Below are 17,592 nucleotides of genomic sequence, written 5' to 3'. Positions count from 1 at the left end.
TTATACTATACATGTTGATGAGAACTAGAACCCTCACAGTACTGTACAGTATGTGTGATTATACTATACATGTTGATGAGAACTATAACCCTCACAGTACTGTACAGTATGAGTGATTATACTATACATGTTGATGAGAACTAGAACCCTCACAGTACTGTACAGTATGTGTGATTATACTATACATGTTGATGAGAACTAGAACCCTCACAGTACTGTACAGTATGTGTGATTATACTATACATGTTGATGAGAACTAGAACCCTCACAGTACTGTACAGTATGAGTGATTATACTATACATGTTGATGAGAACTAGAACCCTCACAGTACTGTACAGTATGTGTGATTATACTATACATGTTGATGAGAACTAGAACCCTCACAGTACTGTACAGTATGAGTGATTTTACTATACATGTTGATGAGAACTAGAACCCTCACAGTACTGTACAGTATGAGTGATTATACTATACATGTTGATGAGAACTAGAACCCTCACAGTACTGTGCAGTATGAGTGATTTTACTATTGTTTTTTTGTAATTATTATTGCAGCCCTGAAATTTCAGGATTTTTTTATTTATTTTTTTTACTTATTTTTCACAAGTAAACTACCACATGCAAAGATATAGAAAAAATAAAGGCTATTGCAGCAATTTTCTGCATCTGATTCATTCTTGTTACATTGACTGTCCTAAAGTATAAGTGAAAAGGTGTTATTTATGTTATAAAAATCATTCAAACTTCAAAGAGAAGTTTATGTAATGCTCCCTGTTAGTGTTTCTTTAGGTCAGTGTGTTATGAGTGACAATATATGCTTTCTGAGTGAGAATTATTGCCAGTTATGGTCAAACAAGCTTATTTTGAGACATGAATGAAGTGGTTTGAGTGAGTTTGAGGTAAGCTTAACTGTTCGGCTAAAATGCATGTTGGTAATGTTGACTGTGAGGAGTTTTGAAAAAGTGGCTTCAGCATTGACCGACGCTTGTTAGCAATTTTAAAAAACGACTAGATTTTAATTTATAGTGCTTTTCTTTATACAGAATCTAATGGACACAGACATGACTTGACCTCTGCCTGCTCAGATACAGAAGGTGTGATGTGTATTTAATCAAATACATAATATAAATGGAACAAGTGTTGGTCCCATGTTTCATGACCTGAAATAAAAGATCTCAGAAATGTTCCATCTGCACAAAAAGCATATTTCTCAAATGCTGTGCACAAATTTGTAAGCATTTTATCATTTGTCAAGATAGTCCACCCCCCTGACAGGTGTGGCATATCAAGAAGCTGATTAAACCGCATGATCATTACACAGATGCACTTTGTGCTAGGGATAATAAAAGGCCACTCTAAAATTTGCAGTTCTGTCACCCAACACAATGCCACAGGTGACCTCAAGTTTTGAGGGAGCATGCACTTGGCATGCTGACTGCAGGAATGTCCACCAAAGCTGTTGCCTGAGTTCTAATATAGAGATCTAATGTTAATTTCTCTACCACATCCTTGGGGCGGCAGGTAGCCTAGTGGTTAGAGTGTTGGACTAGTAACCGAAATGTTGCAAGATCGAATCCCTGAGCTGACGAGAAAAAAATCTGTTATTCTACCCCTGAACAAGGCAGTTAACCCACTGCTCCTAGGCTGTCATTGAAAATAAGAATTTGTTCTTAACTGTCTTGCCTAGTTAAATAAATGAGAGAATTTGGCAGTATGTCCATCTCGCCTCATCACCGCAGGCTATGTGTAACCACGCCAGCCCAAGAACTCCACATCTGGCTTCTTCACCTGTGGGATTGTCTGAGACCAGCCACTCGGACAGCTGATGAAACAGGAGTATTTCTGTCTGTAATAAAGCCCTTTTGTGGGGAAAAACCCATTCTGATTGGTTGTGGGTGGGCCTATGGCTGCGCCCCTGCCCAGTCATGTGAAATCCATAGATGAGGGCCTAATAAATGTATTTCAATTGACTGATTTTCATATATGAACTGTAACTCAGCAAAATCGCTTAAATTGTTGCATGTTACGTTTACCAATTCAATTAATGTTATCAACCAAATTCAGTGTCGGTTCTGATATTGACATTAGCAGCAAACAGCCTTGACAGAACCCCTGATTTGCTATTCTAGACCACATCTCTCCAGTGTTAGAGGTATGCTGTCCTCTAGGAGCAATTATTAGCATACACACTCCAACATGTTACCTGTTTGTGGTGCTGAGGAATAGAACATTTACAGAGGGTAAATACTGTATGTACTTAAGGGCAACTTCTACCCAGAGCTCTGTGTGTGTGTGTGTGTGTGTGTGTCCCACCTGTTGTAGGGCAGCGTGATCCCAGCCACTTTGACGTTCTCGCAGCTCATGACGAAGAAGAAGAGGGATAGGAAGTAGCCTATCAGAGAGGTGCCGAACGCAAACTTGGCTGCTCCCATGATGCTCAGCTTCAGCCTCTTCATGAGCAGGCCGCCAGTGAAAATTCCCAACGCCACGGCAGGGATGTTGATTGTACCTGGAACAAACACACAAACAACACACACTCTGTAAACATTAAGACATGGGTCTCATTCTTTAGAAATATTCTTAGTTCCTAGTCATGGAGGATTTAGGCCAGGACTAAGGTCTTGACGATAGGTTCGATGGGACTGAAACACCATGTAAACCAGCCAAAGCCCTAAACCAGGCATAGACTTTCACACAATACCATACTGTAGCTTTTTGCTACCTTTCATATCACAGTAGCTAAAAGTCTACCTTTTATGCCAGTACTATTCCACCACCCAATACAGCCCTATACATACAGTACAGCAGAGTAGAACCAGTCCATACCGCCTGAGACTCAGCCTTTGATATAGTTGACAGTAGAGAGAACACACAGTAGCGCTGTCCAACTCCCACTCAAAGACCAAAGCTCTTGGTCTATTTCATACATCAATGTGCAGATATCATATTCTATCTGTCCCTTCTATTACTGTAGTTAGGCTAGATATTGCATTACCTTTCATACACAACATGCAATGGTCAGGTCAATAGTGTAACATGAGGCCTATTTAGATCAGCATTCACATTTGAGGGTTGAATCATAACACATTGTATAGCTCAATAAAACAGCACCTTTGATCTCCTACTGCTTGATCTAGTATTAACAATACTGTAGGCATGTGCTTTTCTATGCATGTGCTTTTCTATGCATGCGCTTTTCTATGCATGTGCTTTTCTATGCATGCGCTTTTCTATGCATGCGCTTTTCTATGCATGTGCTTTTCTATGCATGCGCTTTTCTATGCATGTGCTTTTCTATGCATGCGCTTTTCTATGCATGCGCTTTTCTATGCATGCGCTTTTCTATGCATGCGCTTTTCTATGCATGCGCTTTTCTATGCATGCGCTTTTCTATGCATAAAGCGAGTCCTTTTAAGTTTCACATCTAAATTGAACAAGCTCATGTAGGAGATGAATCAAGGCCAGTGTTGGGGGTAAGGCATTACAAAGTTATGGGTTAGAGCACTCCGATTACTTTTCTGTGGTAACGAGTTACTTAACAGGTAGATTTTTCCATTGAATTAAATCAGTTACTTAATTACGTTTTCAAATAAGCAAGTCATTATTTTTACAATATCATTTCCTTTTTTTGTTTTGTTTCTAGCTAGTGAGATGGCAGAGACAATTATAGCCTTTACATCGTGGAAGAATTCACATTACATTGAATTGGTAGGGGAAAAGGACAGGAACGTCACAGTAAAATGCTAACTCTGCCTCGGGGTTAAGAGCCTGTCAGCTGCAAAGAACTTCACTTTACATATCAAGAAGCACCTTCAGACTTTTTCCTTGTGCGTTATAACGTTAAATCGATACTTTGGAGGAAAGCAGTGAAATATATCAACAAGGTGTGATTGAAGGTCAGCTGTTTTATTTTGACTTTGAGTCATGAATGTTGTAATGTGCACACCTTGACCTTTTGAAAAGGCAACGCTCCTGTAACTTCTATGAAAATAATTCAACTAGTTGGTATCTAGACAATCTGGTTGTTGTGGCTCATAAATTGCATGTTTGGAAAGGGCTATTGCTCGTCTTAACTTGTGTGTTTTCATTTCGCTCTGCCAAGTTTGTATCTGTGTGTAAAACAGATTGTTAGCCAGTTATACTTGTATTGGAGCTCTCCTTTTACTGTGCCCAGTTAGTTTTATGCCTTCGCAAAGTATTCATACCCCTTGACTTTTTACACATTTCATTGTGTTACAGCCTGAATCGTAGAAGGATTCAATTGAGATTTTTGACACACACACACACACACACACACACAAAACCCCATAATTTCAAAGAAGAATGTGTGTTTTTTTTAACTAATTAAAATCAAAAGCAGAAATGTCTTGACTCAATAAGTATTCAACACCTTTGTTATGGCAAGCCTAAATAAGTTACGGAGAAATGCACCTAGTCACTACAATGCACCTGTATCAATGCACCTAGTCACTACAAAGATACAGGTGTCTTTCCTAACTCAGCTGCCGGAGAGGAAGGAAACCGCTCAGAGATTTTACCATGATGCCAATGTTGACTTTAAAACAGTTAGAGTTTAATGGCTGTGATAGGAGAAAAGTGAGGATGGATCAACAACATTGTAGCTAATTCACAATACCAACCTAAATTACAGAATGAAAAGAAGGAAGCCTGTACAGAATTAAAATATTCAAATAGTCAAATCGCTAAATAATGTGGCAACGAAATGAACTTTATGTCCTGAATACAAAGTGTTATTTTTGGGGCAAATCACATCACTGAGTATCACTCTTCATATTTTTAAGCATGGTGGTGGTTGCATCATGTTATGGGTACCGTACGCATGTCATCAGCAAGGACTAGGGAGTTTTTTAGGATTAAAATAAATGGACTAAAGCTAAGCACAGGCAAAATCCTAGAGGAAAACCTGGTTCAGTCTGCTTTCCAACAGACACTGGCAGACAAATTCACCTTTCAGCAGGACAATAACCTAAAACACAAGGCCAAATGTACACTGGAGATGCTTACTAAAACGACATTGAAGGTTCCTGAGTGTCCTAGTTACAGTTTTGACTTAAATCGTCTTGAAAATCTTTGGTAAGACTTGAAAATAGCTGTCTAGCAATGATCAACAACCAACTTAAAAGATCTTGAAACATTTTTTAAAGAATAATGTGCAAATATTCTACAATCCAGATGTGCAAAGCTCTTAGAGACATACCCAGAAAGACTCACAGCTGTAATCACTGCCAAAGGTGATGCTAACATGTATTGACTGAGTGATGTGAATAATTACAGTATGTAGGTTAGATATTTCTCTATTACATTTCAATACATTTGAAACATTTTCTAAAAACATGTTTTCACTTTGTCATTATGGGGTATTGTGTGTAGATGGGTGAGAAATGTTTTTATTGAATCACTTTGAATTTCGGCTGTAACACATCAAAATGTGGAAACCAGTGGAGGCTGCTGAGGAGAGGACAGCTCATATGCCAGGGATCGGCAACATGTGGTCCACAGGCCTAAACCTTACAGTGAGTGATTTTCTGGGGGGTAAAAAAAACACTGTAAAATCACAAGGAATTCAGATAATACGGAGTTTAATTTAATCTGTTCTTAAGTACCCCCCCCAAAAAAGTGATAGTCTCTCAATGTAATAAAGGTATGAAATTATTGTTATTTTCAAATACAACCTATTTTTAGGCTTAGTTGTGGTCAATTTGCAGTGTAAAAATGATTCTAATTATGTTTTTTATTTCACCTTTATTTAACCAGGTAGGCTAGTTGAGAACAAGTTCTCATTTACAACTGAGACATGGCCAAGATAAAGCATAGCAGTGCGACACAAACAACAACACAGAGTTACACATGGAATAAACAAGTGTAAGTCAATAACACAATAGAAAAAAGAAAGTCTATATACAGTGTGTGCAAATGGCGTGAGGAGGTAAGGCAATACATAGGCCATAGTAGCAAAGTAATTACAAGTTAGCAGATTAACACTGGAGTGATAGATGAGCAGATGATGTGCAAGTAGTGATACTGGTGTGCAAAAGAGCAGAAAAGTAAATAAAAACAGTATGGGGATGAGGTAGGTAGATTGGAAGGGCAATTTACATATGGACTATATATAGCTGCAGCGATCGGTTAGCTGCTCAGATAGCTGATGTTTAAAGTTAGTGAGGGAAATACAAGTCTCCAGCTTCAGCGATTTTTGCAATTCCTTCCAGTCAGTGGCAGCAGAGAACTGTAAGGAAAGGCGGCCAAAGTATGTGTTGGCTTTGTGGATGACCCGTGAGATATACCTGCTGGAGCGCGTGCTACAGGTGGGTGTTGTTATCGTGACCAGTGAGCTGAGATAAGGTGGAGCTTTACCTAGCATAGACTTATAGATGACCTGGACCTGGAGCCAGTGGGTCTGGCGACGAATATGTAGCGAGGGCCAGCCGACTAGAGCATACAGGTCGTAGGCTGTCATTGTAAATACAAATTTGTTCTTTACTGACTTGCCTAGTTAAATAAAGTTGACATTTTTTTATTAAAATGTTCCCCCGATGATCCATTCCTGCAAAAATAGTCCCGTGGCTTAGTTGCCTACCCTTGCACTAGGCCTATCAGTCGTCAGAGTCAAGCCATTCTAAAGTAGTGTGCATAAAGCTAATTCTGATAGACCATTAAAGGTCCAACGCATATGTTTTATCTCAATATCAAATCATGTCTGGGTAACAATTAAGTACCTTACTCTGATAGTTTTGTTTCTTTTTGACTATTTTAATTAAAAACAATCTTAGCAAAGACCAATTTCTCAAGCAAGAATTTACCTAAGACTGTCTGGGAGTGGTCTGAGCGGGGAGGGGAAAACTGAAAACGATTTGTTTTGGCAGAGGTTTGGAACTCTCTTTCTTATTGGTCTATTAACTATTTTACCGCCTGGTGATGTCACCAGGCAGGCCAAAACTCCATCCCACCAAAACAGGCTGAAATTTCAGGTGTTCTTTTCAAACAGCTCTTACACTAAAAGGGCTTTATCATAATTTTCACAATTTCACAGTATTATTCCAACCTCAGTGTGAAAATATATATAAAACACAGGAAAAACATGTTCTTGACTGCACTGGGCCTATAAGAATGACCAAGGCATCTTCAGAGGTCCTTTTGTTTTTGGTAACGCAGAAGTAATGTAACCAGTTACTTTCCATAGTAAGTAATGTTGTAACATAAGTTACTTTTAAAAGTAACGTTCCCCAACACTGATCAAGCCATATAAGCTATATGATTGGCCAACGTTACGTACCCATCAGGAAATTGGCTTTTGATGCGGACTGTCCGTAATGTTGCTCTATGTACTTGGGCTTGTAGGTTACCATGCCGATGAGAGAGTTCAGCTGAACGATGGTCACACACAGGTAGATGAAGTACACTGGGTTCCCCAGGAGGGTTTTCAACGTTGGTATGAAATCTAGATTAAAAACCATCAACAAAACATCATCAGTTGTCATGGGCATTTTTGTCTACCTTTTTCCATACTATGGTCATTTCATCCAAAGCAACCTGAATTTAACATACAATTTTACCTGAACAGACTTTGAAAAGCCTTTTTAAAATCCAATCACAATCTAAACCAGAAAATATTCTAACTTTATCCCCATTCAACAAAATACCTTTGGCCATCTCCAGAAAGCCAGCTGGCTCGTCGGCTTGGTACTTATGCTCCAGGAGAGGGGGGTCTTTGATGAAGCTAGTACGCTCCGGGGTGCACTGGGCTGGGCCTCGGTCTGACGGGATGGGCAGGGAACGGGGCAGGAACCAAAAGGGGATGGCTGAAAGCAGGGTGATTACCCCAGCAATAAGGTAACCTAACCACCAGGCCCCCACCCAGCGAGCATCACCGGGGCTTATGGTGATACTCTCTATACAGCGAAGGGAGACACAGAATTTGATTTATTACAATCCCCATTAGCCGACGCCAAGGGTGACAGCTAGTCTTAGTGGGGTTCGAAATAACGAAAAATACATTACAGACAAAAGACTTTACAATTTACATACATTTAAAAACATTAACATGTAGTGTGTGTGTCCATCTATCAGTTACAAATACATGTCAGTACATACATATAACAAGAGAACTCTCTATACAGGGAGGACAAGCACAGAGAGAGAGCTGTGACTGTTGGGGACAAAATACATTATGAGAATAACTGAGTACACTAGTAACGTTCCTAGCAACAAGTCTTACTGGAGAGAATAACAAGCACAGCACAGCTGCTTTTTGTGCATATCTTAACCATCTCTCCTGCTTCAAATTGGTTACTCAAATTAGGTAGCTGACGTCACTGAGCAGTGTTGTGGAGCACACTAGTTAATTTAGCCCGATAACCTAGAATCTAGAAGCATGCGCATATATAACACTTATTGAACACAGTCAGTGAGTGCACTCTAGGAACGACAATGAACTTAACTCAGAGCCCTGTTTGTTAGTCTAGTAGTAACAGAACAGAGGTGAATGCCCTGTCGCTGTCTAAACTGGAGAACTGACTAGTCCGAAAGTGTGTAGGCGGCCTAGACAGAATACTCGGTAGATACCGGTTACTCACCCATGTTGACAAATCCAATGTCCACATATATTTTGGCACACAGGGATCCCAGTAAATAGCCAAACACAGGACCAATGACTGCTATGGTCTGAACGCAGCCTGAAATATGAAAGACGCACACGCATGCACAAACACACAGAGCAATTGATTTATTATACTAACCAGAGACAGTTCCATGTCAACAATAAGACAGTTGTTGTGTGATTTTTAAAAAGGTCAAAGAGATGCTTCTGCTTATATGGACCGTTCATCCATTCATGCTATCACAACAAGGTCAAGGTAGATTCAATCAGATCCAGCGTTAACCGGTGATAGCAGACACCCGCATAGAGGATGTTATGGCGGTGTGGTTAGAGCCGTCAAATCAGTGATTAGCTGCTCTTGCGCTCATTGTCAAAGCCACACCCACTCCACTTGTGTTAGAAGTTCAGAAGGAGAAAGTGTAGGCTATATAGAAATAACTACGCACAAATTGAAAAATCATTCAATGAAATAATGACATTTTTTTATTATACTAATCGAGATCACATTCCAGTGTTTCAAAAAATGGCTGCATAGCATTTCTGTTAATGCAAGCGTGTAGCGCCCAACGCAGGAGATGAGAAGCAGGTACAAGGAGTGAATCATTTATTATAGACTGACATACAACGGAACAAGAACAGCGTCTGGACATGAACACGACACAACAAACGAGGCTACTACAGGGAACAACACAGAGGAGCAGACATATAGAGCGTTGGAACGGAAGGTCCTGTGTGGTAATATAGACCGTCATGGTTGCTAGCTACCATGACAAAGATCCGCCGCAAGTACCGTTGAGGACAGTGCCAGTGGTGTCTCTCTATCACACGTGAAGGATCTTTTAAACAAACAAAAAAGAGACCTATTAGCAGTTGTTACTACAACAAGAAAATAGTTTCAAGTGTTTCGTCCAAATACTTGTGGATTCTACTAATAAAAGAATGGACAACCTGACCAGAGAGGTCCAGGACCTAAAGAAGAGTTTGCAGTTCTCCCTGGGTCAGCTCGACGAGTTGAAAACAGGAGAATGGCAAGATGACAGCAATCTGTAAGTCATTGAGAGAAGACATCAGTTCTGTGTGTGAATCCATGATAACAACTACAGATAAATCAGACTATCTCGAGGGGCAATCAAGGCTAAACAACATGGTTGTGGACGGAATTGCAGAACCTCCACATGAGACCTGGATGAAGTCTGAGGACAAAGTGAGGGAAATGATCTTTGAGAAATTGAAGATGGACCACAGGACGATTGAGGTGGAGTGCGCCCACAGGACTGGAAAACCCACCACCGGCCCAGGTGATAGGCCCAGGCCGATAGTGGTTAAGTTCCTGAGGTTCAAGGACAAGGTAGCTGTTCTGGAAAGAGCCAAGAACTTGAGAGGAACGTATATCTTCCTCAACGAGGACTATCCTGAAGCTGTGCGCCAGAAGAGGAAAGAACTGAACCCAGCCATGAAAGCTTCCAGAGTGCGTTGGGACATTGCGTACATCCGCTACGACAGGCTCATTGTCCACCCTCCCTCCCAGAAGCCTGCAAGGGATGAGAGAGCCAAGCCTATGGCTTTGTAGCCTCAACCCCGTAGCACACACAAACCGATTGATTAATGGACTGCTGAATGTATTTTTTTTCTCTTGCTTTGTCCGCTCTGTTCAATATTATGTCTATCTCTGATAAGCTACCCAAGAAACGGCTGAAAATAGCCCATATTAATATATGTAGCCTTAGAAATAAGGTTAATGAAATCAATAACTTGCTAACATCAGATAACAACCATATATAAGCCATTTCTGAGACTCACTTAGATAATTCATTTGATACATCAGTAGCAATACAAGGATATAACATTTATAGAAGAGACAGAAATGCTTATGGGGAGGAGTTGCTGTATATATATTCAGAGCCATATCCCTGTCATGCTTAGAGAAGATCTTACGTCAAGTGTTATTGAAGTGTTGTGGTTTCAGGTTCAGTTGGCACATCTAAATCCTTTTCTTTTGGGGTGTTGCTATAGGCCACCAAGTTCTAGCAGTTAGTTCCTAAATAATATGTGTGAAACGCTTGATAGTGTATGTGAAGTAAACAGAGAGGTCTACTTTCTTGGAGACCTGAATATTGACTGGTTTTCATCAAGCTGTCCGCTCAAGAGGAAGCTTATTAGTATAACCAGTGCCTGTAATCTGGTTCAGGTTATTAATCAACCTACCAGGGTGTTTACAAACACTACAGGAACAAGATCATCCACATGTATCGATCCCATTTTTACTAATGCTACAGATCTTTGTTCTAAAGCTGTATCCGACCCATTGGATGCAGTGATCACAATATAGTGGCTATATCCAGGAAAGCCAAGGTTCCAACAACTGGACCTAAAATAGTGTATAAGAGATCATGCAAAAGATTTTGCTGTGACTCTTAAGTGGATGATGTAAAAAATAGTTGTTGGTCTAATGTGATTAATGAGGAACATCCAGGCGCTGTTAAGGCTCCATGAATTGATGAGGAATTGAAACACTGTATGGTTGAAAGAGACGGGGCAAAAGGAGTAGCTAATAAGTCTAGCTGTATATCTGACTGGCTTACTTACTGCAAATTGAGAAGTGATGTGACTAAACTCAACAAAAAGAAGAAACTGTATTATGAAGCCGAAATCAATTATATAAAGAATTATATAAAAAAAACTTTGGAGTACTTTAAATGAAATTATGGGCAGAAAGACAAATTCAACTCCATCTTTCATCGAATCAGATTGCTTATTCTTCACAAAACCAATTGATGTGGCCAATTATTTTAATAATTATTTCATTTGCAAAGTGGGCAAACTTAGGCAGGAAATGCCCACAACAAACAGTGAGCAATTATATTCATGTATGAAAAAACGAATAATGAAAGAAAAGCAGTGCAAGTTTGAATTTTGTTAAGTTAGTATGGGAGAGGTGGAAAGATTTACCAATCAATAATGACAAACCACCTGACATTGACAACTCAAGAGAGAAAGCTACTGAGGATGCTAGCTGACTCTATAGCCACTCCTATCTGTTATATTTTTAATCTGAGTTTAGAGGAAAGTCTTTGTCCTCAGGTCTGGAAGGAAGCCAAAGTAATTCTGCTATCCAAAAGAGGTAAAGCGGACTGGTTCAAACAGCAGACCTATAAGTTTGCTGCCAGCTCTTAGCAAACTGTTGGGAAAAAATGGTGTTTGGCCAAATACAATGCTATTTCTCTGTAAACAAATCAACAACAGACTTTCAGCATGCTTTTAGAGAAGGGCACTCAACGTGTACTGCACTGACACAAATGACTGATGATTGGTTGAAAGAAATTGATAATAAGAAGATTGTGGGAGCTGATTTCAGTGCAGCCTTTGATATTATTGACCATAACCTGTTGTTGAAAAAAAACTTAGGGCTAGGCCCCTTTAAAAAAAAAAAAATTCCACATGAATGACGTGCCCAAAGTAAACTGCCTGTTGCTCAGGCAATGAAGCCAGGATATGCATATAATTGGTACCATTGGAAAGAAAATATGTTGGAGTTAGTTTGTAGGAATGTTAAAATAATGTAGGAGAATATAACACAATAGATATGGTAGGAGAAAATCCAAAGAAAAACCAACCAGATTCTTTTTTGAGAGACCATCCTCTAAGAAAGGCAAGTAAATACTGTAAATGAGCTCCCTGGATGCAATTCCTATGGCTTCCACAGGGTGTTAGCAGTCTATGTTCAAGGTTTCAGGCTTGTAACTTCAAAAACTAACAAGAAATATCGGGGACACAGTCTTGGAAATTCATGTTTGCGCGCGCCATGAAGACAGGACGCACCTGCTAAAATCAGTTTCCTATTGAACATACTTCCTTCCGTAAAAAAATATTATAGTTTGATTACATTTTAGGGTATCTGAGGAGTAAATAGAAATGTATTTTGACTTGTTGAAACAAAGTTTAGGGGGAGATTTTTGGATTCCTTTCGCTACATGTTGAACGAGTGGATTACTTAAATCGATGGCGCCAGCTAAACAGACTTTTTGGGATATAAAGAAGGATTTTATCTAACAAAACGACACTACATGTTATAGCTGGGACGCTTTGGATAACAAATCAGAGGAAGATTTTCAAAAAGTGAGTGAATATTTAATCTCTATTTGTGAATTTATGAAACCTGTGACGTTAGAAAAATATTTTGATATGGGGCGCCGTCCTCAAACAATTGCATGTTTTCGTTGTAATAGCTACTGTAAATCGGACAGTGCAGTTAGATTAACACAAATTTAAGCTTTCAACCGATATATCACACTTATATGTACCTAAATGTTTAATATCCATAATGTTTATGATTATTTATATGAATTGCGCACCCCCCAGTTTCACAGGAAGTTGCCCCGCTAGCGAGACGCCTAGCCCTAAATTAAGTGCTATGGCTTTTCAACCTCTGCCATATTGTGGATCCAGAGATATCTATCTAATAGGTTTTGTTTAATGGAAGCATCTCTAATGTCAAACATGTAAAGTGTGGTGTACCATAGAGCAGCTCTCTAGGCCCTCTACTCTTTTCTATTTTTTACCAATGGCCTGCCACTGGCATTAAACAAAGCATGTGTGTCAATGTATGCTGATGATTCAACCATATACACATCAGCATCCACAGCTAATGAAGCCACTAAAACACATAACAAAGAGTTGCAGTCTGTTTTGGAATGGGTGGCCAGTAATAAACTGGTCCTGAACATCTCTAAAACTAAGAGCATTTTATTTGCTACAAATCATTCCTTAAGTGCCAGACCTCAGCTGAATCTGGTAATGAATGGTGTGGCTGTTGAACAAGTTGAGGAGACTAAATTACTTGGCGTTACCTTAGATTGTAAACTGTCATGGTCAAAACATATAAATTCAATGGATGTAAAGATGGGGAGAGGTCTGGCCGTAATAAAGAGATGCTCTGCTTTTTTGACACCACACTCCAAAAAGCAAGTTCTGCAGGCTGTAGTATTGTCTAATCTTGATTAATGTCCAGTCCGTGTGGTCCAGTGCTGCAAGGAAAGACCTAGTTAAGCTGCAGTTGGCCCAGAACAGAGCAGAACGTTTTGCTCTTAATTGTAATTAGAGGGCTAATATCAATACTATGCATGCCAGTCTCTGTAGACTAAGAGTTGAGGAGAGACTGACTGCATCACTTCTTCTTTTTTATAAGAAACATTAATGTGTTGAAAATCCAAAATTGTTTGCATAGTCAAATTACACACAGCTCTGACACACACACTTATCCCACCAGACATGCCACCAGGGGTCTTTTCATAGTCCCCAGATCCAGAACAAATTCAAGGAAATGTACAGTATTATACAGAGCCCTTATTGCATGAAACTTCCTTCTATCTCATATTACTCAAATAAACAGCAAACCTGGTTTCAAAAAACAGATAAAGCAACACCTTGTGGCACAACGCCTCACCTCTATTTGACCTAGATAGTTTGTGTGTATGCATTGATATGTAGGCTGTGTGGCTTTTTTTTTATGTATGTAGTTCTGTCTTTGACCTGTTCTTGTCTAACGATGTTCTGTATTATGTTTCATGTTTTGTATACCCCAGGAAGAGGAGCTGCTGCTTTTGCAACAGCTAATGGGGATCTTTATAAAATACAAAATACATACAGTTGAAGTAGGAAGTTTACATACACCTTAGCCAAATACATTTAAACTCAGTTTTTCACCATTCCTGACATTTAATCCTAGTAAAAAAATTCCCTGTCTTAGGTCAGTTAGGATCACCACTTTATTTTAAGAATGTGAAATGTCAGAATAATAGTAGAGAGAATTATTTATATCAGCTTTGATTTCTTTCATCACATTCCCAGTGGGTCAAAAATTGACATACACTCAATTAGTATTTGGTATCATTGCCATTAAATTGTTGAACTTGGGTCAAACAATTTGTGTAGCCTTCCACAAGCATCCCACAATAAGTTGGGTGAATTTTGGCCCATTCCTTCTGACAGAGCTGGTGTAACCGAGTCAGGTTTGTAGGCCTCCTTGCTCACACACGCTTTTTCAGGTCACCTCACTAATGTTCTATAGGATTGATGTCAGGGCTTTGTGATGGCCACACCAATACCTTGACTTTGTTGTCCTTAAGCCATTTTGCCACAAATGGCTTGCAAGCCTCCCACTTTTTCCTCCAAACACTACAATGGTCATTATGGCCAAACAGTTAGATTTTGTTTCATCAGACCAGAGAACATTTCTCCAAAAAGTACGATCTTTGTCTCCATGTGCAGTTGCAAACTGTAGTCTGGCTTTTTTATGGTGGTTTTGGAGCAGTTGCTTCTTCCTTGCGGAGTGGCCTTTCAGGTTATGTCGATATAGGACTCATTTTACTGTGAATATAGATATTTTTGTACAGGTTTCCTCCAGCATCTTCACAAGGTTCTTCGCTGTTGTTCTGGGCTTGATTTGCACTTTTCGCACCAAAGTACGTTCATCTCTAGGAGACAGAACACGTCTCCTTCCTGAGCAGTATGACGGCTGCGTGGTCCCATGGAGTTTATACTTGCGTACTACTGTTTGTACAGATTAATGTGATACCTTCAGGCGTTTGGAAATTGCTCCCAAGGATGAACCAGACTTGTGGAGGTCTACAACTATTTTTCTGAGGTCTTGGCTGATTTCTTTAGATTTTCCAGTGATGTCAAGCAAAGAGGCACTGAGTTTGAAGGTAGGCCTTGAAATACATCCACAGATACACCTCCAATTGACTCAAATTATGTCAATTAGTTAACAACAAGAAATTTGTGGATTGGTTGAAAAATGAGTTTTAATGACTCCAATCTAAGTGTACGTAAAGTTCGGACTTCAACTGTATATGCAGGGGCAATCAACAAAGAGAGGGAGTCCAGGTCCAATGAGTGCAGCAGCGCGTAATGACGGTAAGAGCAGCGCGTAATGACGGTAAGAGCAGCGCGTAATGACGGTAACAGCAGCACGTAATGATGGTAACAGCAGCGCATAATGACGGTAACAGCAGCGTGTAATGACGGTAACAGCAGCGCGTAATGACAGTAACAGATGTGTGTAATGACGGTAACAGCAGCGTGTAATGACGGTAACAGCAGCGTGTAATGACAGTAACAGATGTGTGTAATGACGGTAACAGCAGCGTGTAATGACGGTAACAGCAGCGTGTAATGACGGTAACAGCAGCGCGTAATGACGGTAACAGCAGCGCGTAATGACGGTAACAGCAGCGCGTAATGACAGTAACAGATGTGTGTAATGATGGTAACAGATGCGTATAATGATGGGTAGCATGGAGCTAGGGGGAGCGGGAGCAGGCGTGACAGAGCGACTCTGTGCAGCCAATGACAATGCCTGCTTTACGTGTTAAGCTGGGAGTCACTTGTGGATTTGACAGCTCTAATGGAGTTCCACCTCCCACACAGTATTAAGCATCAGCTATCCGGATGTTGGCTAAAGCGTATCTGATTGAATCGGGCCCTTAGTGAATCGGGCCCTTAATGAATCAGACTGAAAGGCAGTTTATTCAGACCATCGGATCGACTTAACATATTGTACTTCAAATCATGCATAGTGACATTATCTAAAATGTGTTTGCATTTCCAATGGGTCTATTACCAATGTAAAATGCAGCATTTTCCTCCCTGGCGAAATCATCTATATACGAGATCCCAAGGGGCTGCACTGGAGTCTCCCCGATCCCTCGTAAGACGTTCCCCAGGAACACATAGATCCACATGGAGAGGTTGGACTCTCCTTCACAACCTACTGGGAAGGGGGAGAGAGAGAATAGATACAGCACTGTGTCTGTGTGTGTATGTGTGTGTGTGTGGGTGCACGTGTGTGAGCACGTGAATTCGCGTGTCCATGAGTACATGTGTGTGTGTGTTGGTTTGTGTTTGCATGGTTGAATGCATGTATGCACATGAGCTTGTCTGTGTCTGTGTCTGTGTCTGTGTCTGTGTGTGTGTGTGTGTGTGTGTGTGTGTGTGTGTGTGTGTGTGTGTGTGTGTGTGTGAGACACACCTGTCCCTGTGCTTGGTGCCTCAGAAAGCGGGTCACCCGAAGCTTGCGAGGAGGGTGACAACAGGCGCGCTGGACATGGAGAGAGGTTATTGGTTGAATTCACTGACGATCGGATTGACGTTTCGAACTTATAGCTGCGTACAAAACACCAATGCGACTGTTTAGCGAAGGGAGGGGAGAAAGCACCACGTTATACAGTTAGAGAGGACAGAGACAAAGCAGAACATGAGTGCTTTGGATATGCAATGAAACATTTAGGAAACACCGTTTTATACATTCAAGCGCATCATGTTACACACAATACTTAACGAAGAAGCTTTCTTGGCTTCACCTGTAAAATACAAACAATTGACGACTGAAGTGTTTTTCAGAAAAACATCCCACAGCTGTAAAATTGCATATAGTAAAACTTCTCTTGGCATTCAGTAAAAAGAGACTCCATACAGTGCAGCATATATTCTTTAAGATTCCACGTTCCCATCTTGTGGGAGGGATAAAACTGATAAAACTGATCAAACGTTCATGACCAAGCCAAGCTAATGAGAACGCATGATAACACACAGCAATGCTTCATCTCACAAACGATGATACACAATATAGAAGATATGTGCAAAATTCAGTATATTAACATTTCACTACAGAGTCACAGTGATATCTGTCCTTTACCAGACTTTGTCCAAACACACAGAAATACAGTGCATTCAGAAAGTATTTAGACCCTTTGACTTTTCCCAAATGTGGTTATTTTACAGCCTTGTATATCAATCTACACACATTATCCCATAATGACAAAGCAAAAACAGGTTTTTAGAAATCTTTGCAAATGTAAATATTTTTGGGGACTGAAATAACACATTTACATAATATTCAGACCTTTTGCTATGAGACTCGAAACTGAGCTCAGGTGTATCCTGAATACTTGCGTCTGAATACTTTCTGAATGCA

At 40.1% G+C, this 17,592-nt stretch overlaps 1 protein-coding gene across 1 annotated transcript in view; it reads right to left on the bottom strand.

Annotated features, from left to right (window-relative positions):
- Window positions 1-17,592, bottom strand: part of LOC110501054 (solute carrier organic anion transporter family member 1C1) — a 65,968-nt gene that overhangs the window by 16,949 nt on the left and 31,427 nt on the right. The window contains exons 5-10 of the mRNA XM_036957579.2: window positions 16,648-16,781; window positions 16,240-16,386; window positions 8,596-8,694; window positions 7,663-7,911; window positions 7,296-7,460; window positions 2,315-2,510 (exon numbers count right to left, since the gene is read on the bottom strand). Coding sequence (XP_036813474.2) covers window positions 2,315-2,510; window positions 7,296-7,460; window positions 7,663-7,911; window positions 8,596-8,694; window positions 16,240-16,386; window positions 16,648-16,781 — 990 coding nt within the window. The remainder of the gene's footprint in view (window positions 1-2,314; window positions 2,511-7,295; window positions 7,461-7,662; window positions 7,912-8,595; window positions 8,695-16,239; window positions 16,387-16,647; window positions 16,782-17,592) is intronic.

The sequence above is a fragment of the Oncorhynchus mykiss genome, chromosome 21, assembly GCF_057628025.1.
Source record: "Oncorhynchus mykiss isolate SJ-2025 chromosome 21, ASM5762802v1, whole genome shotgun sequence".
Taxonomy (NCBI): domain Eukaryota; kingdom Metazoa; phylum Chordata; class Actinopteri; order Salmoniformes; family Salmonidae; genus Oncorhynchus; species Oncorhynchus mykiss.
Note: the sequence above shows the minus strand (reverse complement) of the source record. Positions and strands in the feature narration are given on the sequence as shown.